The following is a 24,216-nucleotide window of genomic DNA, read 5'->3' on the forward strand; positions in this document are numbered from 1 at the left end:
AGTTACAAATGTGCTCAGTGCTCCTTTCCCTCACGTATTACCCAAGCAGGATATCTGACTCAGATTTTCATCTTAATCAAAATCACCTTCCTCCTTGCTGACATGATGCAACTCATTTGTGGACAATTTTCTTAGAGAGACATAATGCCAAACTTAATGCAAATAGGAATCCAACATGAAATATTTTGTTGTCCCTCCATGAGACAGAACACCCAAAGATGACTTCAAAATATTTATATATAGCATATTCATGTAAAATGACATGAATACTAGATTACATCTACTACAGTGAGTTACAGTGTACCTTAACTCTAAGTAAATGTTTAGTAGCATCTAGTAAATGTCCAGGAAACAGAAATTACTTTTACTAACTGGACTGCACCTTGACGACACAATAATTACATAGGTGAAAAGATGGACATCAGTAAGCCCATTCAAACAGATTTTGTTTGAGATAAACATCATGGGTAAGCAATTATGAACATCAACTTTACAGACAGGAGGACCCAGGGAACATACATATTAACTAACTGCAGGCAGGACAGAGCTATAGCTGTTAACTCTTTGCCGTTGGACTTCCAACTCTGTATTCAGAGACTATCCCTCATACCATCAAGCAACTCAACAATGCAACATCACAGCCAGTTTAATCACGCATGTTACACATTTGTCAGTGATTAACATGTAATAACAAGTTATGACATTAGCTTTTGTCACAGTAATGTAATACCTAACAAGGAATAAAAAAGGCTGGCTATTTCTACACATATTTAGAGAAACCATTAGACACACATCTGCACTTTTTTCCTCTTCTTCCATCTTGTATTAAAAACAAACAAACAAATCAAAACCAATCACTAAAACAAAAACCACTTTGCTTTTTATAAGCTGGTTTGTGGGCACATTATTTCTCTATCATCATAAAAATCATAACAATTTGTAACACAAAATTTCAGTGATATAGAAACCAAACAAATTTCACATTCCCTGGCATAAGTTTATATTTATTTTAAGTGATTTATTTACTTCTATTAGCTGTGAAACCTTAGTTTTGCAAAGTTTAAACTCCGCACATTATATAATCTAGCAGTAAAGCTATGCAAAACTATTATTCCCTTATGTACCTAAAATATCTTCTTAATAGCATTTGGAGAGATGATAATGAATTTAGTTGCTAGCACAACTTTCAAACTGACAGAATAAAATACATAAAATACCTTTTAATATCTCATGTTCAAAGAAACCACACTGTAGAGCCTGGGTTTAATTATATCATTTCTGAAAAATACTGCAGCATTCACAGCAAAGAGTTCAAGGTAGCTACAAAAAACTTATGTTTTCAGTGTTTCCTCAAATCTTAGGTTAAGCTCTTCACTGAAAGCTATCTTAACACACAGTATCCTTTACATGACAGAATGCTAGCCTTCAATAGGTTAACTACAGGTGAAGTTCACTTTACATGTTGCCCATAATGTGAAATATTTATGAATCAAAATATCATCCCGTATTTTTTAATAATCTTTTAGTGTAGTAATTTTATATACCAAGTAAATGAGTGAACTTCATAATGCTGTACTAATTTTTTCTTTCATATGAAGAAAAATTAGTTTTAAAACTGTATTACTATTAAAATCTCTTCAATATAAGATTATTCATGAATAAAAATTATCTACACTGATGTGCCAGAATCAAGTCTCGCATTTCCTTCAATCAGTTTCCCTTTAAAGTTACATAAGAGGATGTAATAGATCACTTCATTCGAAATGATTATGCTTAATTGATCACTGCTAGTATTCCATCAGAATTTTATAGACAGTTAAAAGCTTCACTGAATAAAATACAATCTTACAACTCACTTTAATCTATGTCTAAAAGGGTGTATTTACCTGGAACCTCTAATGGAATCTCCAAACAATGCATTTTTGAGGTGGGATCTCTTGACTTCCAGAAAAACAAGCACCTCAGCCTGTACTTTTTCCTGAAATTCAATGTGTTAATTTTATGTGACCTTTAAGGTAAGGTTATTTCTTCTAGAGGATGCTTCCTAATGCTTTAGCACTAATTCCATGTATTTCTAACATACTGTTACTAGGAAGAATCATGGAAAGCAAACATGCTTCAGAAAGTACTGCCTTCTATTTAGGAATGAGAAAAAGAAACACCTCAGTGAAACTATGCTAAACATACTTTCACATACAGTAAGTTCTCTAACAAGGCATAGTATCTCCTTTTTCTATCAGGAGATGGATGTATTTTCCTCCTGCATTTCTATTTAACTTAATTTTCTAAAACTAAAATAGTGCCATACTTTCCTCTAGTGTGTATCTAACATTCCTTGAAAGAGACAAGACAAGTTAACAAGCCTGAGTTCTAAAACTGAGTCATATTTTCAGTTTACATTCAACAACACATGCATATGCATCCAAGTCACCTCAACAGACAGTATCACCTAAAAGGATGCTCTGACATAATCCATTTTTAAAGCTGTTCAGCATTAGGCTCAAAAAATGTAACTGATAAAATGCAGCAAGACTCTCAAAAACATATATTCCATATGTATCATAATACAAAAATACATGTAAGAACCAATAAATTCACCGTAAAAACTGTACCTGCATATTTTCTCTCAAATCTGTGGCATCCCGAATAGGCTGGAGAGCATTCTTGAACACTTCATCTATTGTTTTAATCCATAATGTTCTCATGGAAGCATATTCCCTTGATTTCTTGCCTTTCCTCACAGAGAGGCCCCGTTTATGAGGTTTCCCACCACCCCTTCGATTAGTAATGGCCACATGCACAAACAAGGATGCATGTGCTAAATTTTCACCAGTTAAAGACTGCAGAGGAACGTGGCGATAACCAGTCTGTAGACACTCAAAGGGAATAGTGTATTGCCCAATAAACTCATCCCCAATGTAATCATCATCCAGTACTACAAAACGCACCATAGCTAGTTCTGGTAAATTTATTTGAAATTCAAAGCTTTCATCAAAAATTGGATTATCCCCATTCTGATGCATAGTTTTAGTCCTTTGCTCTGCACAGTCTGCAGGGATTCCATGTATTTCAACATAGACATAAGGATCCACAACATCACCTTTGGCACCTGATCCCTTGGGTTTAGGAAAGTTTTGCCCACTAATGATTTTAATATGAAGCAGCTGAGGCGAAACACCAGGCACGGTGTCTTTTGTATTTGCACTGAAGAAGGATACTTCTTCTCTCATAATAGCAGGACGAAGGACATAGCCACAGTTGCCGTTCTGTCGAAACCAACCAATGTTAAGATCCATCATTAAGCCAGGCGTTTGGAAGTTCATTGCTACTATCTGACAACCACATTTCCAAAAGTCCTGGGGATTCATATTACTAGAGTCAATTCTCATAGGACTGGGAAAAACTCGTGCAAGAAAACGTTTGTTATAATTGACAAAGTCTCCCGGGTTCTCATTGGCATACTTGCTAGCAAGCACTTCATTAAAGGAGCACACTTCCCAGTACTTCTGGAGCTGAAATGAAACTTGAAACTCTTTGAACTGAACTGATTTACATATGCTTACCAACTCCGAGAGTTCTTTGCAGAGCTGAAATCGTTTCCCCGTCATTGAGTTTTGCTGTTCCACCCCCTCTTTCCCCACTCTCTGCGACATTTCTGCTCCTTCATCTTCATCTGTAACATCTCCCTCTAGTCCAGGACAATTGGAGGAAAGCTTCTTTGCTTTAATTAGTATTTTCCCTTTAAGTGATTCTGGTGACGGAAGGTAAGACTCTTCTATGTTTGGAGACTGCGTATGTAGTTTGTCCCCCAAAATTTTCTTCATGTGTTGTACCATCACTTTCTGCTGTTTAATGGAACAGTGATTTTCTAAACACAAAATAAGAGGGTATTCTGAAGCAAAAAATGCATACTTGTTAATAATGTCAATCACGCTACGGAAGACAATCTGTGATGTCATTGTATGTCCTGTGTAAATCACAGGCTCGTTATCTGGGCCATCCCATACATCCAGTTCAACACTTCGGCAACCCATTTTAAGAGCACGAATGTAGCCTGTGATGTCAGAAGGCCCTCGAAACTGATCTTCTATCAAGTATGTATTATGAGATGAATTTATAAAATAATGAGATAAAGGTTGTTTCATATCTTGACAAACTTTTTTGTGTTCTGGATCAAATATGTGGCAGTCTGGTGAAGTAAGGTAATTTGTAAACCCATCTAGAGAAAGACAACCCTTTTCCTGCCCCTCTTTAGCTGGCTCATATTTGTGAATAATTTCCAGGCTTATTTCTTCCGTGACGTGTGCCATACCCTGTTCTGCTTCTAAAAACATCATGAGATCCTTGGTATCTAAGAATTCTTTATTGCTTGAAAACTGAACCAACAGGAAATAGATTTCAGGTCTGGTACAAAGCTCATGAAAAACTTCAATAAACTCTTCTTTTGTTACTTCAGTACCAGTTTTTTCCTTGGATCTATGTAACTCCTTGAATTTCAGTTCAATTTTATTAGTTTTTAAACCAGGATTTAAGTCTTTTATAAACTGTACAGCATTACACAGGGGTATATATCCCAAATTATCTACATCTGATTCACTGAATATTTGTGAAAGCCATGAAGTCCGCATATTATCTTGAGTACTTTCTATCATATCTAGAGTATGTTTTCCATAAGAAATCAGGTATCTTAAGCCAGTAACCCAAATATTTGCAATGTCTGCTGAATTAGCAACAAGATCTAGTGACTCATAGTTTTCTCCATATATAATTGAAAATGCACAGTCTTCTGATATCTGGTCATATATCCCATTGCTGCGAAAAATGTCTGTATTTTTTCCTGTTCTTACTTCTTTGATTGATTTAATATCAATCTTTGCTTTTTCAGAATCCTTTTTTGAAGGTTCCCAGCGTAGAGACTGCATATCTGCATCTAAAAGAAAATACCGGTGATACACCCTAGAGTTGGATCGAATCTTTTTGAGCTCAGAGCCTTCAACCATTGCATTTATACAGTCACTTGCACTGCTGATCTTTTTCTCAGTTGGCATACTGCTAAATGACACAGTCTTTTTCCTTTCCCGCTTTTGTTTCGTACCATCCTGGGAAACAAGGGGGAGAAAAAAGAAAACAACTATCAGTATGATTTTGCTCAACACTGAAATAGGTTTCAACTGCAAGCTAAAAGTTCATAAAATAGTTCAAAAAAGTCTAGCATCTATGTGATGACCAGTAAGATGGAAATTCTTAATGGAATCATCACAAATGAAAATACTGATCATGGCTTAATATTTGATCTTGCCTGTATAAGTAATCTTCCAGGGTTGGAGTTTGTTTTTTAATCTTTGTAAGAACGCAAAAGTAAACAAAGCAACTTTTGAATCTAATGAAACAATAAAGCTGTGTAAATGCATTTTACCATTTAACCTACTTACAGGAATAATGGGTTCTAAAGCCAAGGCAGTAGGAAGTAAGCTTTTCTGAGTCCTTATACGGTCTTACAAATACTTGCTGATTGTCAGTGTGGAATATAATACTTTAACACCATGCTGACAGAGTCCTTATGAACACCAGAGAAACATAAATACACAATTAACCACATAAAATTCATAGGACATGGTCCTAATCTAAGCATACAAAATGTTAACTGCAATTATGCATAGTTCCCACCTCAACTGCACCCATCCACGCTCTTCCCACAGACTGCCCATAGCATATCACCAGAAATCACAGTGTATCATTAGGAAGAACTTGAAGGGAAAATGCAAGACCTGGTTGGAAAGCGACCAAAAGGGATTCTCCTTTGCTCTTAAAACAATGTAATAACCCAGAGGTCTTAATTTACTAGGGAAAGCGGGGATAGAAAACTGCATATATATAAACCATATAAAAATGGGAGAGAGGAAATAATGTAATTTAGCTACCTCTCCTGTTGGTATTAATTCAAACAAGTGCAAATAAATCCATAACAGATGACTTTAAGTACAATCAATTTCTTGAGAAAAAAAGTGAATTTAAGAAACCTGTGTGCTTTCATTACCAGCATTTTCTGAGATTGAAAAGATGCTAAGTTTGTTTTTTCTAAGAACATCATGTGTCTTCATAAACTAACTTTTAGTCCAAAATAATACTTCCACGAAATAATCTTTCCATTTAGAACTGTTTTTACACTCCAACACAGTTCAAAAGAATACTTTTTATATAACCAGTATGCTGAATTTCCCTCTAATAGTTTTCCATCTGAAGTATGTTCCGGTGCAAATCAGCATTTGCTTATATGGCAAAAAGGAGAGGGAAAGAAAACTTCACAATCACTATGTTGAACAGATGGTCAAATGAAAAACATCCATTACAGAAAGCATTTCCAGTTCAGGGTATACGTGCTGTATGTTCAATGTCATTAAAATAAAAATGCAGAATTCTGGTTTTGTATATTGATTTATAAGCATCTGAAAAGGCTTTCACCAAAAACAGTGATTAGTAAAGTAAGCACACTGAATAGCTGCTGTTCTGTCTTTGAGAAAATTAATCAACCATATGATTCTTACACCTTCAATGACAGCAGAATTTGCTTTGCTCAAGTTCTCATGAGACCAGTAAAAGTGAATAAACCTTCAGAGGACTGTTCTATTTCCAACTCCAGATCAAACACCTGCAACAGATACCATACAGGGTTGACTCTTGGAACCTCATTACACATATGCCTCTAGGCATAAGGACTGCTCTTAAATAAAAGCCATTTTCCTTAATTTTAAAAATTAAGAAATTACAAATGTGATTTTTGTTTAGCAAGATTGTTGCTCTATTTTAAGCCTAGCTTCCTGTCTGGCTACGTATCTATACCTCCTAACTTGAAAAAGTGGTAAGGGACAGCCCCACAGAAATGAGCAATTAGATTCCTGTTCAGTATCTTCAGGTTTGGAATGAAGCATGCTGAAACTCCATAATGCTCCAGATTTCTCAGTCACAGATCGAGGAGGGGGAATATATTTCTTGAACTCTTCAGTCAGAGACAGCTGATAGATAACCTCCTAACACCAAAACCGTCAAGGCTTGGGAAGTACTACCTTGCCTGACCACAATCAGTATTGACCAAACAGGAAAAAGGTCTATGCCTTTCTCTACTATCAGGATTGTGTCTGATCCAAGACACTGAATGGCAAGCGATAAGAAAAAAAAAAAATCTGCCATTTCTTGATGTCATCTGATATAAACAGGTCCATCTCAAGGCTCCAGAACACCCTTCGTAAGTTTTGACTTCTCCAGCAGTCAATGATCCCAGATTTCCTGTGGAAGTCCCCATCCTGACATAGGCATGGCAATCACAATCAATCTGCATGAACAGAAGAACTTAAATCGTATTTTCCCAAAGACACTGGCCGGAATGACCTGCCTGTCAAAATTACCCTCCTGTTTGAAAAGAAACAGAAAAAAACTTCTCACTCATAAAATGAAAATATAATTGCAAAGAGTGTGTCCAAATTGCATGAAACAGGTTTGTGAGCCCCAGATACAGTCTGTCACGCAGAAGGGAGACAGATATATTCTGCTATATGATGTGGAGTATTTCACCTTCAAAGCTGGGTGGCATTCATGAACCAAATCAGGTGTCTCTTGGCCTTACATCTGTCCCGAATCAAAGACTGTCACATCAGAAAGCTGTATATATCTGAACACACACAGAAGTGACTTCTCATTCATGAGATCTAGAGTGCTCTTGCTGTTCAAGATGCTCAAAGTGAGTGAGACTGGCTCTACAATGCAGATGCATAATCCTATCCACAGCAAAAGCTATGGGTTTTGTACTGAAACAACTTTCAGAGTCATCCTGGAATCACTCACACAATGAAGACCTTGTCAGATTATAACAGGTACTGTCATCATACATCAGGACTTCCCTTAAAGACTGCCTTTCTTCAGAAGATTTTATCACTGAAACCAGGATCCCCACCTCATCAATACATTTCCTAAAACCATGTGTGCCACATCCAAGGTCACCTACAAGAAGTTCTGAGACAGAGCCCAGACCACAGATGTAACTGTTATGAAACTCTGCTAATATCCGCTACAAGTGACAACACAGAGACTTAGTTTATCCAGGAGTTCGTACCAACAGAAAGCAAAGAATCTAGCAGTGTGAAAACCAGAAATAATCCCAGCTGTCATATATGGCACTGAAGAGAGAGACAGCTGGAGAAAACAGTTTAAATGAGCAAGCAGGGAAGAGTATCTCCATGATAACCTTTTTTTTATTCCTTTGCAGGTACTGACAAAGAAATAGTTGTGTGACTAAGACAGCACTATCCAGAAAACAGATTTCTGGAGACAACAAAGAATCTTGAATTGGATGCTGAGAGATACACACACCATTCTTGAACGGCAAAGCTTTTAATACATGTAACTTTATCACAATCCAGAGATTTGATAACATAAGAGATCAGGATGATAGAAGAAACAATGAATAGTGCAATAGTAAATGTTTGTAAACATCTACTAAAGAAAATAATGCAGAGCGTGAAATTTATTACCTGTAAATGCCCAAATGAATCATGCCCCAGAAGATTCCCTGGGAAAAGCAGTAGCTCTTAAAACATTCAATCCCAAAGTTACCAAGTTCAGGACAGCAGAATCCAGAACACTTTGGGAAGAAACTTACAGCCCAAGGCAGGGACTTGCCACACCCCCCCGAGGTGGGAAGTGAGGGTCTGCAACGAGAGCACTATGTAGAAGAGTCCTTACAATCACCAATGCACATGCCGGAGATGGGTGCCTGCAATCCTGCCACTCTCCACACAGAGCTAAAGCAGTTTTGACACAGCAGATCTGCTAGCTGGGATTTGAGGATTAAGGCCTTTATCTGCATTTAGCCCAGTAAGGTACTTCTTTTGGGACAGAGGACTTTACAAAGGAAAGACAATGGTAACAAGAGGAAGTGGCAGAATGACACATTTTCAGAGCACTGGTCTGGGAAGTGAAAGTCCCTGATGACATTACTCCATAAACATTTCACTTGGTGATCCTGAATGCAAAATGCCCAAACACTCCATGCAGCAGGGACCTGAACACTGAATTTTGCCCTCTCAGAAGTGTAAGGATAACTACCTCCCCAAGTGACAGATCCTCTGCTTCTTGTTTACACTCTAACCATACAAAATTTCCATTTCTGTTTGTATACCAGAGGTTCATCAGAAGCATGGAAGGCAGCTCCATCCTCGAGAGCATCTGGCTAGCACATGAGGAGCTCTGCATCTGAAGATCCCCAGGCAGAAGGGCTCACCAACCACTCCATGGGTAGGTGAGTGCTCTGCCAACCAAGCAACTACATAAAGAACAGAGCACAGGACACCTCCCTCAACCACAGCACCTCACTGCAGGCTTTGTGATTGCTAATACCTGAGCTTTGACAATGTGTGAAGAAAATCACACATCTTGTGGCAGTCCACAGGAGCCACAGTCCCAAGAATGCCTACTGAATTAATCCCAAACAGGCTTAGAAACAGTATGGATGCTGAGCGACTCAGCCTAGCAAAGACTGGTGATGTCTGTACGTACGTATTGTTACAAGATTGCAATCACATACAGTGTCTTGAGAGCTTTTAAATAAATCAATTAATTTTTTTGCATGTAAATTCTGAATTAAGTGACATGATTCTGAGGGTCAGTGTTGTGGCAATACTCTGAGCAATTACTGGTGAGTAGGTAAGAATGCAGACCATGCCTAAGTTTAATTTTTTTGTTTTGTTTTGTTTTAAATCACACTATTATTTAATGTCAAATAGCATGAAAAGCTTGACTCCAAAAGCCGAGGGGTCAACTTTGAGTCTCCCCTGGAGCTTTCTGCCAGAGGCTCCAGGTAGGACCATTCTCCCCGGCTGCAGTGTAGAGTGTGTTTTTTATATCTGGCCCGGTCCAGACTGGTCCAAGGGCTACTGCATGAACTATCTCACATTTAATTTGCTCAAAGGCTTGTTGTTGCTCAGAGCCCCATTTAAAATCATTCTTCTTACAGGTCACATGGTAGAGAGGGCTTACAATCAAACTGTAATTTGGGATGTGAATTCTCCAGAACCCCACAACACCTAAGAAAGCTTGTGTGTCACCCTTGCACAGGGTTTAGAAGTAATTTAATGTAGATCTCTAGCCGACACTTGCAATACAATTCACTGCTTTATGACGAGAACAGACAATCTAATGATCTTCATGGCGAACATAGAACTACTATTCTGACACTCTACAACTCATTAATGACTTGCTTTTACAGTGCATGTGATATTTAAGTAGCCAGTTTATGAAAACTGCCATGTCTTCATCAAATACAATTCAGCAGCAACTGCAAAATCACCTAACTTAAAAATATGATGTATAACATAAGCCTACTTCAGGAAGTGGCTAAAAAAAGAAACAATAATGAAGCTTTAGTTATTTAATTAAGATTCCTAAACATTTTTCTGCAGAACCCTGAATTCTACAGATTTCCTTTATATTTAAAAAAATGTTTTATAAATATACATATATAGAATCTATATATAGTTATGTCTATTCAAAGGAGAGGGAAAAAAAAAACCAAACCAAAAACCAACCAAATACTTCAGGCAGTATTTTAAAACATCCAATTTCTAAATGCATTTCCATAAAAACACAATACCAGTAATTTGTTCTTTTCAAGGTGGTTTTAGAGAGATAAATGCAGGCACAGATCAGCAAATGAGTTACAAATGCAAGGTCAGTATCATATTACCCTTCTCTTTATAAATATTTTCATTGCACAAATATTTAGGTTTTTTGCTGAAAATATATCTTTACTGTCCAGCAATAATAAACAGGACAAGTTATTTTTGCAAACACACAAAAAAGAATTCATTATTATGTCTAGGTAGCCTACATACAGCTGCCAGGTTATTCCAGAATGTGCAGCATTATAAAAGCTAAGCAACTTTTCATGTGAGAAAGTCAGTAGAAAATAGGAAGGAAAACAACAGGTAACTAAAGTCAGTGATGTTTCATCTTTGTTACATAGAATTTAGGATTGATTTCAAAAGTTGCATGCAATTAAAGGTGGAATGAGAGTCGTCTTTGCAAGAGGGTGAGGAAAAGAGAGAAAGGGGGAGGGAAAGAACAGAGAAGATGCGGCAGGAAAGCCATTTCACCATTAGGAGCTGTGCCCTGGAAGGAGGGAGGTCTATGCCCTTGAGGCACTCTCAGCCTAATTCTCCCATCATCAACAACTCAGCAGAAGAATCTGATGACACCCACCACTCAGCCTCTCTCCTCCAGCCAAGTATGTCTGTTCCTTCCTAGTCAGTACCTTTTGTCATTACTTGTAGATTCTTACAAACACAAATTCACTATAGGGCATATACTTTATAATGCTTTAACACAGCTGTCTAAAGCTCGCAGAGCATGTGAAAATCAAAATGGGAAAAAACTCTCCTATTAATTAGCAGTTCAGCTGACAGAATCCCAAACACTTCAGAAATGGCACAAACTAAATCGCATCATGTACAATGGTTTCTGAATGGAACGACAGCCACTGATGAATAGTACGCAGCACTGAACAGATGTATTTAATACAAAGTAGAGAGTCCTCAACTAAAATAATAGGCATTTGGGGGGAGACAAAACATCAGCTATTTGGAAAACACAGGGCCTCCCACTCACAGTGAATCACTGTATTTGAGCTCAGCTTTTAAGCATTTTTCCAAACTGGTATTCATGGCAAATCTGCTGTTTGCAGAGATCTTTTAAGAGAAACATTTTTTCAACGTGTGGTGGGTTGACCCCAGACAGACCCAGTTACACAGTGTTATAAGTAACAGTGAGGAGGAAAGAAAAATACGAAGATTAGCTGCACAAGTAACAACTCTTCCTTTTATAATCTTTTTTTTTTACTAAGGGAATACTATCATTAAAGGAATACAGACACAGGGGGAAGTCTTAGCTCAGTATTCAAACAAAAATGATCTACATTACTTCAGATCAGCTAATTGCATAGTTCATAACACACTAAAACAGTTCCCCCTTCAAACCCTCTTCACAACATTAATTTTCTGTCCTGTCTCTTCCTGCCCCAGCTGCATCTCCCTTTTCCCCAGCCCACCCACTCAGGCCCATATCAGCACCTCTCTGACACACAGTAAGTTAATTTACCTCATTGCCTTGGGAAAGGAAAAATCTCTTTTTTGATGAATTAGTTTTCTGCCATTTTAGTGAGCTCAAACAATCTGCCACACCACTGGGTAAGTATCAGAGTTCTTTCCCCACTAGAAATCAGAGGAAAGAACGGAATAACTCACTTTTATAAAAAAATGAACTGAATTAAAATCAATGCAGTTGAAACTGTTCTGTTGAAATCAGATCCTACATGACCTGACAAGAGAACTTTATGTCCTTAGGGAAAACAAAATCTCTTCTCTTGGTCCATCCTCACAGAATGTCCATCCACAATTTCATAAAAATATCATAAAGGCAAGGTGTAAGGAAGAACTACCAACACCATAAAGTAACAGAATTGAGGTTCTCAGGGCTCCTTTGGCTCATTTTGTTTTACTTCTCCTCAAGAAACAGGACACCGGAAAATGTGAGTATATTGTACGAGAGGTGACTACAACTATCTGTGAAGAGAGGAGCAACATGGTATCCTGTGTCACCCTTGTTGGTTTAGAGCAGGCAATTTAACTCAGTTAAAGACTGTGACTACAATGGGCAGGGAAATAACAGGATATGGTTTTGCAAATTAAGTTTAGACTAAGGTTTTCCTTGTAAAATTTAGAATCATAGAATAGTTAGGGTTGGAAAGGACCTTAAGATCATCTAGTTCCAAACCCCCTGCCATGGGCAGGGACACCTCACACTAAACCATATCACCCAAGGCTTCGTCCAACCTGGCCTTGAACACTGCCAGGGATGGAGCACTCACAACCTCCCTGGGCAACCCATTCCAGTGCCTCACCACCCTAACAGGAAAGAATTTCTTCCTTATATCCAATCTAAACTTCCCCTGTTTAAGCTTTAACCCATTACCCCTTGTCCTGATCACTACCGTCCCTGATGAAGTGTCCCTCCCCAGCATCCCTGTAGGCCCCCTTCAGATACTGGAAGGCTGCTATGAGGTCTCCATGCAGCCTTCTCTTCTCCAGCCTGAACAGCCCCAACTTTCTAAGCCTGTCTTCATACAGGAGGTGCTCCAGTCCCCTGATCATCCTCATGGCCTCCTCTGGACTTGTTCCAACAGCTCCATGTACTTTTTATGTTGAGGACACCAGAACTGCACACAATACTCCAGGTGAGGTCTCACGAGAGCAGAGTAGAGGGGCAGGATCACCTCCTTCGACCTGCTGGTCACACTCCTTTTGATGCAGCCCAGGATACGGTTGGCTTTCTGGGATGCGAGCGCACACTGCCAGCTCATGTTCATTTTCTCCTCAACCAACATCCCCAAGTCCTTCTCCGCAGGGCTGCTCTGAATCTCTTCTCTGCCCAACCTGTAGCTGTGCCTGGGATTGCTCTGACCCAGGTGTAGGACCCTGCACTTGGCATGGTTAAACTTCATAAGGTTGGCATCAGCCCACCTCACAAGCATGTCAAGGTCCCTCTGGATGGCATTCCTTCCCTCCAGGGTATCAACCGAACCACACAGCTTGGTGTCATCGGCAAACTTGCTGAGGGCGCACTCAATCCCACTGTCCATGTCAGCAACAAAGATGTTGAACAAGACTGGTCCCAAAACCGATCCCTGAGGAACAGCACACATTGCTGGTCTCCAGTCGGACATTGAGCTGTTGACCACAACTCTTTGTGCGCGGCCATCCAGCCAGTTCTTTATCCACAGAGTGGTCCATCCATCAAATTGATGTCTCTCCAATTTAGAGACAAGGATGTCCTGTGGGACAGTGTCGAACGCTTTGCACAAGCCCAGGTAGATGACATCAACTGCTCTACCCCTGTCCATCAGTTCTGTAGCCCCATCATAGAAGGCCACCAAATTGGTCAGGCAGGATTTCCCCTTAGTGAAGCTATGCTGGCTGTCAACAAGCACGTTGTTGTTTTTCATGTGCCTTACTGTAGAAGAGCTTATTTAGCCATTTGTTCAGTTTACTAAAAGAAACTTTTTTTTAAGTATGCTTTAAGATAGGTTGTGAAAATTTGTGCTGTTCATGCTAGAGAAGAGAAGCTGCGTGGAGACCTCATAGCAGCCTTCCAGTATCTAAAGGGGGCCTACAAGGATGCTGGGCTCTTCATCAGGGACTGTAGCAACAGGACAAGGGGGAATGGGTTTAAACTTAAACAGGGGAAGTTCAGGTTACATATAAGGAAGAAGTTCTTTACTGTGAGAGTGGTGAGGCACCAGAATGCGTTGCCCAAAGAAGAGGTAAATGCTCCATCCCTGGCAGTGTTCAAGGCCACATTGGAAGGGGCTTTGAGCAACCTGAGGTTGCACAATTTGAGCACCTGTGAGGTGTCCCTACCCATGGCAGGGGGCTGGAACTAGATGATCTTAAGGTTCTTTCCAACCCTAGCCACTCCATGATTCTATATTGCTGTCCTAAGTATCCTTAGGTTCTTCAACACTCAAATGCTCTCACAGTATGTTGCAGTGGAACTTTTCATGAACCTCTGCTATAAGGCAGACACTTCTTCCACCAAAATGCCCAAGACACAGGTTTCAAGACCAGGTTGGACAGAGTCTTGGGTGAGATGGTTTAGTGTGAGGTGTCCCTGCCCATGGCAGGGGGGTTGGAACTTGATGATCTTAAGGTCCTTTCCAACCCTAACTATCCTATGATTCTACGGTTCTATGATTCTGTGACACCCACAGGCATGCTGCCATTTGCTCCCTTGCGCTCAGCTCTTAAAGCTGACACAAGCTGAGCAAGTAAGAGAATGTCCTAACTCCAGGTCTAAGTCACCAAAGCAAACATTAACTGTATCATATTCCTCACTTCTGGTGTTTGCAAGTCATACTGCAAGTTTTACAAAGAGAGCTAGAAAAGAAACAACAGCTCAGTTTGAAAATGTTCTTCAGTTAAATGACAGAACAGTGACAGAGGCTAACAAACCAAAACAGTTTAGCCATCTCTTCTTAGGGTGATGTTTTTAATGGCAAAATGTCTGCCTGATCTCTTGAGGGTCAATTAATAACCTTTTTAAAAACAAAACATAAAATCACAGTGGTATTTCACCATATTAACTCAGCACACATAAATCCTTCCACGTTTTTCAAAGGAAAGTAAACAATCTGGTATTGCTTACTCTGATGAAAATAAAGTAGTTTTAATTACTTATACTATGTTCAATTTTGACCTTGATTTTAAAAAGTCTGTAGTAACTTTTTCCATTCTGCAGGCTCATGGCCCAAGTACCTTTGCCTTCTAGCAGTAATTACTGTAACTTACACAAACTTGGTTATATTTTAAAGGAATACACATAATTACAGAACCTGATTAATATTATACCTGAACATTAAAATACAGTAGTAAGAAAGTCAAACACTGAGGCATTCTTCATATAGAAGTACATCTGCATATTCATTATATTAAAATAAAGGGGCATTTGGGTTTCAAGGGTTCACTTACAATACAGATGAGCAGAGGAAAAGGGAAAAGTCTATTTCAAAAGCAAATAAATAAGAACCATGAAAAGAAACTACCCACACTGCTGGGAGCACTGAGTTATGCTTGGCATGAACATCTAAGTTTTTAATTTTATTGACTTAATTACAGTTCAGGCTTCTGGGCAACATTTCCAATAGAGCAAAGCTTAATTTTCACAAGCCTGAAAAAAGCAAAACATGCATGTTTCAGATCCATACAAGCAATATTTTAACCAAGTTCATATAAACTACAATAATTATTTATGAAAACTAGAAATTACTGATTAGTCTTAAGTTGAGGAAACTGCATTGTCAGAAAGTTGCTAAAAATTACTTGATGGCAGGAAAAGAGTAATAAGCCTATATAAGTAAGTAGAAAGTGGTTTAGACTCCTAATTTCTCATTTACTAAGAAATTATATCTAAACTGTGACAGACCATTTTAACTACTATAAATTGATGTTTATTACAAGCATTTTCTTTTTTTAGTCATCAATGATCAAACAAAGGGATAATAGACAAAGGGATAATAGTTACATATGCTTTCGGCATGAAGGATAACTGAAGATGACAAGGCTGACATTACAGGTGAAGGTACTGGAGGCCTCAAACAAGCAAGTGGGCTCAACAGGTTTCAGTATGGCTCAGAAGTGAAGAAGCCTCCAAGTTTTTGCGGCTATCCTTAAAACCAACAAGACACTCTTTCTGCATTCATGCACTACTAGTTAAACTCTGAGCATTTTCATTTCTTCAGTAATGTTTTAAATACCCAAATGTTATAGCAAAGCTTCATTTTCACAAGCTTTTCAAAACCTGTTGACAAGATTTAATATGCAGAATACTACAGCAATCATTGGGAAGTTGAATCTCAGATTATTTTTTTTTAAAGCATTCATAGCTGCAAGTCAGTTCCACTGGTAGACAGCACGGCATTTTCCCATTTCCCATTTCAAGCATAAACAACAATTTGACTGAATTGGCAAAATAAGTAACTTCCGTAACACAGCTGTCAGGCTTCATAGCTTAAAGCAAAAATACAGCATGTGGGTGACTTATAACACAGCAACTGCATTTAAGATTTTTATGATTTCAGATGCAGCACAGAATCTGCAGAAAGCTGCTTCACCTCTCCCTGGGCTGCTCCTCTTTGGCATCAGAAAGGAAAGAGAAGCCAACAGCAGGATCAGCAAGAGGCGAGCGTGAGCACTGGCTCATGCCTCCCTATCCTTTCCCATTCCTGTTGGTAAAGCCTTGCCAGCAGGTTTTCCAAAGCTTCCCACAGACATAAGAGTTGGTTTTGTTTTCTTTGGGTCTTGTTTTTTACCAACTTTCCTACCTAGCAGGTCCAGACATCCTCCCATCTGATACACAACCCACAAGGCAGTTTCTGCATAGGTATGAGCACAATGTGTTGACCGTAAGTTAAAGACTGCTGTTTCCACATTACTTCCAAATAAGCAAAGCAGAATTAGATAAGGCTTTGAAAAATTTGACAATGGTGCAAAAAAAAACAATACTCATTGAAGATGTTTCGAGACATGAAGGCAGCAGTCCTATGTTCACAAAATAGGGAAACTGTTATTGTGCCAGCCTCTTGCTGTTTCCTTTGAGAATCAGTTCACAGAATCATAAAATGGTTTGAGTTGGAAGAGACCTTAAAGCTCATCCAGTTCCAACCCCCTTGCCATGGGCAGGGACACCTTCCACGAGACCAGGTTGTTCAAAGCCCCGTCCAACCTGGCCTTGAACACTTCCTTAAACACTTAAAACACTTCATGAACCTAACTCTACAGGTTTCCTAGCAAACTGAACTACTTCTGAAGAACTAAAGGTTTAATTATTAAAAGTAACATAATTGTATGTATTTGTGTGTACATGGCACTTTTCACATTTCTGTATGATTTAAAACGGTAGAATCACAGAAGACAAGTAAGGAATCATTCTGAGGGTTCATGCTGAAGGGCATTTTCAATGCCAAGAGGAAAGTTATTCTGACTGGGTGCTGGGATGCCCAAACTCTCCTGCAATTAACTGACTTAAGTTTCGTTTTATGAATATCAACATTCCTATGTTCTGCATGTCACCCAGAGCTAAGGGAGACAAAAAGACAAACCACGTGACAAAAACAAGCTTGCAGAGCATGCATCCTAGGGTGTCATCACAGGTACATACCCCATGATGCAAAGTTACATAAATGTAAATGCAAATGATAAAAAAAAACAGTAATAAGGAAAAGGACACCTTAATCCATGCAGGCAAGATTCGTATTTTTCAATGCTGCAAGTGCAGTCAACAAATGAAAATAGCTGCGTTTGTTATAAATGACTACTTTAGTCAAAAAGCAGAAAAGTACACTGTCTCTTTTTTACCATGGTAAGCAGTCTGCATGATACTCCTGTAACTGCAAAACAACTCTTGCTCACAAAAAATGAGCAGCAGATTGACCACGGAGGTGTTATACAATTTAAAGGACTTTTTCACACATCCGTACAGGTCATCCCACCCAAGCTCTCTGCATGAGGTTACATGACTAAATCACACAAATTCACTGTCACTCATATAACAAGATGTTCATTGCCACTTGTACTGACAATTTGTATGTACTGCCCAAATTTCAATTCAAATGTCATCTGTTCTCTTGGAAAGTTCCTGGTCGTTTTTTGTCCTTTCCTGTTGCTGAGTGTTTTCCAGGAACAACACAGAAGTGGAATTACTGCCTAAAGGTTATTTCATCCAAGTAAAATGTTCAGTCTTAAGAGGAATAAGATTGAGCCTTTTTTTTTAATTCTAAAAACTATCATTACCTCCGCCCTGCAGCCTTCTATTCATCAACTGGTTTTATTCATTCTAGTGATTGATGAACGGTCTCTTCAGATTTGCTTCTTGATTAACTGTAATTGGACTAGCAAACTTCATAAAATAGCTCTAAATAAAGAGATGGACCTTCACAAACTGAATTGTTCTGCTTTTGTGGTTTGAGGTAAATTTCTCATTGTCAAGTAGGAGAGTGACCATTACCAGTATTAACTCTTTAATACCATGAAGAGTTCATGTACATAATTAAATATTAAATTAAGTATAAAAGTTGCAACTTTTCAGAACTTACTACCTGCTAAACAAATATTACCTTGCAAATTCTCTGAGTTGCTGTTTCAACCTCATTACTTAGATGGCAACGATAATTAAGAGTGATAATTAACTTTATTTTTCAGGAGGACAATTCTTATGAATTAGACAAAAAATACTAGGTTATAATCACTCAGTGATCACTTCAGCAGAGAAGACACGAACCTAAGGACCTTTGCTAACCACACACCGCTGCTTCTGATATGTTCTCTTTGTTGATTTTCAGATGTATGTAATTTACAGTTGTCAAACAATTATAGGAAATTCTCATTCTGAACGCTACATCAGTGCCCTTCTTCCCCTTTAACTCTGTTGTTTAATTATTCATAACAGTTACAAGCACTTAGAACAGTGAACTATAAATATTTAATACAAGATGACTGTAACAGAAAGACATGAGAAAGACTACAAAAACTAACTAAAGTATTTGTTTAACCTAAGCCAACAAAAAATAAACAAGACATATGCTCTTTAGATTTTAAATTTATATAAGTGCTCACAGCTTTGAGAAACCAAACCTAAGAAGTCATCTGTATGCTTTACCAAGCAATTACAATTAAACAAATAAAAATTACCAGGTATAGCTATTTTCTCAAGACTTTTACTATTTTAAAGGCGTCTTTTTTGATTATTAGCTACAAGTTTACCTTGTGAGGAAGGCTGAACAAGCATCAATACTGGACTTTAAAGTGTCAAGCAATTAAGGATGCAAGAGTCAAGGACAAATACACTGAAGACAGCTTCTGAAATCCCACGTACAACAGAGGCATATTAGCAAGCAGTTGATGATCTTAGTCCAAATTCTCAACATGAATTAGAATTCTAGCACTTGGGGTACCAAGAGAGTATGCAAGAATTTCAAATATCTTGACGTTTTCTAGATGCGGAGGGCTATGGATCCAGTATGCACTCAAACTTCAGTATAATATGGTAGGTAAAAATAAACCTATTTTTCGTTTTCACAGCTCATTGTATTTTACACTTGGTATGAGCAACAATGAATCATAGAATCATAGCACCATAGAACAGCTTGGGTTGAAAGGGACCTTCAAGGGTCATCTAGTCCCAACCCCCCTGCAATGAGAAGGGACATCTTCATCTAGATCAGGTTGCCCAGAACCACATCCAGCCTGACTTTGAATGTCTCCAGTGATGGAGCATCTACCGCTCTCTGGGCAGACTGTGCTCTCACTCTCCCAGCTTCCCACATTCAACTGTTCAATTTCACTTTTCTCATAATTACTGATTTACAAAAACTTTCCAAACACATTTTAAGATTTCAATAGGTCGTATTTTATTATTTAAAAAACTTTAGAACGTTCATCTTCAATACAGAAACATTTGTGAAAAAAATGTGTTCTTTTCCTAATACCATTAACCAGAACTGAAAAAAAATCACAGTAGCCACTTTTATACATATACCATATGTACATTATATATCTATTATATTTTATTATATTATTATAGATAATATTAATATAAATTATTATGTATGTCATATCTATATAGCATTACATAAAGCATATGCAGATAGTGTAATAAACATGCGGTGGAGAGTATATTTAGATTATATTTGAAAATTTCCCTGTACAGCAAACAGTAATGTCAAGAAAATCCCAGCTTTAAATGACAGCAGTGCACCAAAGACTAGAATGGACATAGTTATATCTGCAAATGCGTCTTTTGGTTACCTTAGCTTACTCCTTTCAGTAGTTAAATTACATGTGCAAAAGAAGCTTGCTGTTAGAATCTGTGCAGTCCCTAAAAACAGAGCTGCACCTCAAGTCACCTATACCAATAAATTTAGTCAAAAGCAGACAAGTCCTCAGTATTTATACTTAGATTTGAACCCTGAGAACAAAGGCAAGCATTCAAGCGCTATAATAATAAACTGAAGCACCTACATTTTGTATATTAAACTCTCTGAATAATTATTACACAGATTAAAATAGCAAATCTTCTAACTTCTTACAAAGCCAAAAAAGATTATTAGATAAAAAGAAAACAATGAAAAGCGCAGACATTAAAATTTGGAACTGTTGCTTTTTTGGTCGAAAAACAGACTGTATGTAAAACATTTTAAAAGCACATCTTTAACCAGTTTTACCCGGATTTCCACACATTTTGGTCAATTCATGCCACAATATGACTTGCCCTGTTGGACTCAACAGAACTTAAGTCTGAAATGCAGAGGAGCCAAAGGGAAGCATAAAATCAGAGGAAGCAGATGCACCATGAGTGGAATGCTGATTCAGAAGATTTTGATTTCTGTACTAAGACAGAATAGAAAGAATACATATAAGGGAAAACAATTTGCTGAATTAATTCCATGCAATGGTTTATTGCAAAGTTAACAAAATTGTTAAATTATCTGAATACTGCATCTTGCATATTTATATATCTGAGTATAGAATTCATTACCTATTACCCACTTCTGAATTCTGAACTAAAAATAGCCACATTTTAATTCAAAATGCTATAAATCAACTAATTCTCTGAGGTACAAAGTAAACTGAACATAAGCAAAAGCATTCTGGCAGTGTTACCAGAACTGTCTATTCCTATCTGCAGTAACTTGTTGCTGGCCAATTTTATCTCTATCACTGGATTTTAACCGTCAGGATAGTTTAAAAGGGAAGAACAAACAGTAAGTGGTAGAATTATTTTATTGATGTTTGGTAACTTCTCATTCAATATATGTTGAAATCTTATTTCACTAATTTGCTCTATCCTGCAAGTCTATTTCAATAATTTACTAAAGTATAAATTAGCTATTTGAACTTATAAAAGGAAACAAACTAAGTTTACAATAAAAAATGCAAAAATTTTACAGATTTGGAAAATCAACAACAGTTTGGTAACAGCCTACTGCACCGGCTTATTTACTTTAGCATTTTTTGAGAACAGTTGAAGTTGTATGCATTACATCGTAAAGGATTCATTTTGGGCTCAATAATTTATTATAAATACCCTCCATTTAAATACCCTTCATTTCCTGCAGGTCCCATTCAACACAATATTATTTCCAGAATGTAAAGGAGCTCAACCTTCAGAAAGCTCCGTTAAACGGTTTGCACTCAACCACAGCAGAAATATTTCAGTTTACACAGCCTCTCACTCTTTTTCATACCACACTATTTGCACACTTCTCACAATGGCATTTAGTTACAATAAAAAGTATTTCTTAAAAGCAAGCTACAGATTTATGAGAGGAAAATCATGGCAGAGTTAGCTTCATAATGGCAGAAGTGATTGAGATAGAAGCAAGCTGTTTCCAGGGCTACCAATGAACTATATGTTTTAGATAGTTTCCTAGGAAAATAATCCTAGGGATCACATTGTCTATGTTTGTCTCTTTATGTATCCTTCCTCCTAACTTAGAATTTATTTCTCGATTTCAACTAAATCTGACAAAAGAAGAGATCTAAGAACAACCAGACTCCGCAAGTTTTCTAAAACTGGGAGCCAGGAATTAAAAAAAAAGGATAAATGAAATTCGAATCATTAAAAAAAAGCATAGATCAAGAGTTCAGACCTCCTTGGATCTCCAAGTCAACCAGGAAGACACAATCCTACTGGAGCTCATATGTGATTAACTTTGTGGCAGACATAACTAAGTACAAAGCAGAGAAAAGATCCTGCCACTTTCCACAATGCTGTCTCCCAGAGGCAAGTAAAATTTTAGTCGAAGAACAATTTTTCCCCTTCATTTTATTCATTCTGGCTTCACATAAACAAACCAGGCACACAACCCTTCGATCTAAACCTCTGAACTGTCTCTCTTTACGGCCCCCCGTTCAGATTTCTTCAGCAGACATTATGGCATTGCTAACAACTCCTGAGGGCACGATAAGCAAAACAAAAGCTTGTTGTATAACATTCATAGTCAAACCCTGTTCCAAGAAAGGCAGATGTAGAGTACCTGTCTCTTCAAAGACAATACCCTCTGCCACTACAGAGACCAAGATTCCTTATCTCCTCTGAGCACGGCCTGCTGTCTTCCCACAGAAGATACTGGCAATTCTGAGAGAGAACAGGAAACGTTTCAGAACTGATCCTAACCTCTGTCAAAATCCCTACTGTGATCAACAGGTATTTCTTTCAATGTAGGAAATTCATGTATTGCCTGAAGTGGTTAAAGCCAGCACTGTACTATTCACTCTCTTTTTTTCTACCACCACAGCTGTAAATTGCATCTAAACAAAACCACCCACCCCACTGGTAGTAGGTACTGACAAGTGATGGATACACACAAGAGAATCATGAAACTTCCTTCTAGGAAGACAGTCTTTTGTCTGTATTAGAACATACGAACTAATCTGTAAGGTTGCAAAAATTAGTTCATTTTGTTAAAGCAGTAAAGACTACCCTAATCTCAACTGATTTGTTCTCTTAGGGGAGATCAGCTTCATAAAAGGCTACCTGAAGTACTCTTCTGAAGACACTGGTACTAAGGGGCCACAGACTTTGAGCTAAAAAAATACCAAAAGCCTCAGACATGTCAGGTTTGTCTGGATTTGTCCTGGCCTGCTTGGAGCTTGCCTAGTTGTAATAGCAATAATCTTAACACCAAGATGTTTACTACCTGCTTTGGTTTAGATTATGGTCAATTGTGCAGTGTAACACCATGTATTTTTGTAGTTAACAGACAGTAATAAGGAGTAGATGATCTATGTGGAATAAACAGTTGGTGACCCTAGAATAAAAATACAGCATAGAGCAGAGAGCTCAGAAGACATCAGCTGGCCTTGAAAGCACATGCAAAGGATGATACTGGACACTCAAAAAATTCAACAGTCCATTACTTTTAGCCAAAGGAATGCAACTTTGCAAAGTGGGTAAGAATAGCTTTAAGGCAAAACCATAACATCACAGAAAGGGGTATATAGTAGAAACTGTGTGGGAAGGACTTTTACCACACATAATTTGAACTGTGTTACGATCATTACTGGACTAATAAGAACTCTCTCATTCTTTCATTCTGAAAAGCCTCATGATAATATCTCCCATGCTCTAAGATTTACAGCATATGGTTTTCTCAGAGTTTCTGTCGTTTCTAAGTTATGCATGGAAAAAGGTAACTCAAGAGTGCTGTTGAGAAACTTACCCTGTTATAACACTACTAGATAACTCTAGGGGCCTAGAAACTAGACAACACTAAAAGGCACTTTAAAATCCCACAAAGTTCTAAAGATTCCAAAATTATCATTATTACATAGCCCCAGACATCTTGGACCAGCTTAGATTTTTGGAGCTCAACTTCCATCTGCTTCTACCGAAGCTTTTTAAGTGATCAATTTTCTTGAACCCTAGCAAAAATATGTCATTCCTTTAAAGAGGTGCTGGAAGTCAGGCACCTCAAAATCAACAGTCTAACATCATTATTTCTACAATAATGGATTTTCAATCACAAGGAAATCTTACAGGACAGTAATCCTTGTTTAGTTCCTAACTAATTAACAGTTGTTGAAGCAATATCACAGCACCAGTATTCCATTCCATGAA

The 24,216-nt window shown here is 38.0% G+C and overlaps 1 protein-coding gene across 4 annotated transcripts in view; it reads right to left on the minus strand.

Moving 5' to 3' along the window:
* Positions 1–24,216, minus strand: part of PLCL2 (phospholipase C like 2) — a 104,218-nt gene that overhangs the window by 38,079 nt on the left and 41,923 nt on the right. For all 4 annotated transcript variants that reach the window (XR_008974290.1, XM_057424824.1, XM_057424825.1 and 1 more), the window contains exon 3: positions 2,613–5,099. Coding sequence is in view for 3 of the 4 variants with exons in the window: in XM_057424824.1 (XP_057280807.1) it covers positions 2,613–5,099 (2,487 nt within the window). In the remaining variant the exon portion in view is untranslated. The remainder of the gene's footprint in view (positions 1–2,612; positions 5,100–24,216) is intronic.

This window comes from Pezoporus wallicus, unplaced genomic scaffold, assembly GCF_028554395.1.
Source record: "Pezoporus wallicus isolate ANWC-B61680 ecotype Strahan unplaced genomic scaffold, APGP_CSIRO_Pwel_v1 contig_3181, whole genome shotgun sequence".
Classification (NCBI taxonomy): Eukaryota; Metazoa; Chordata; class Aves; order Psittaciformes; family Psittacidae; genus Pezoporus; species Pezoporus wallicus.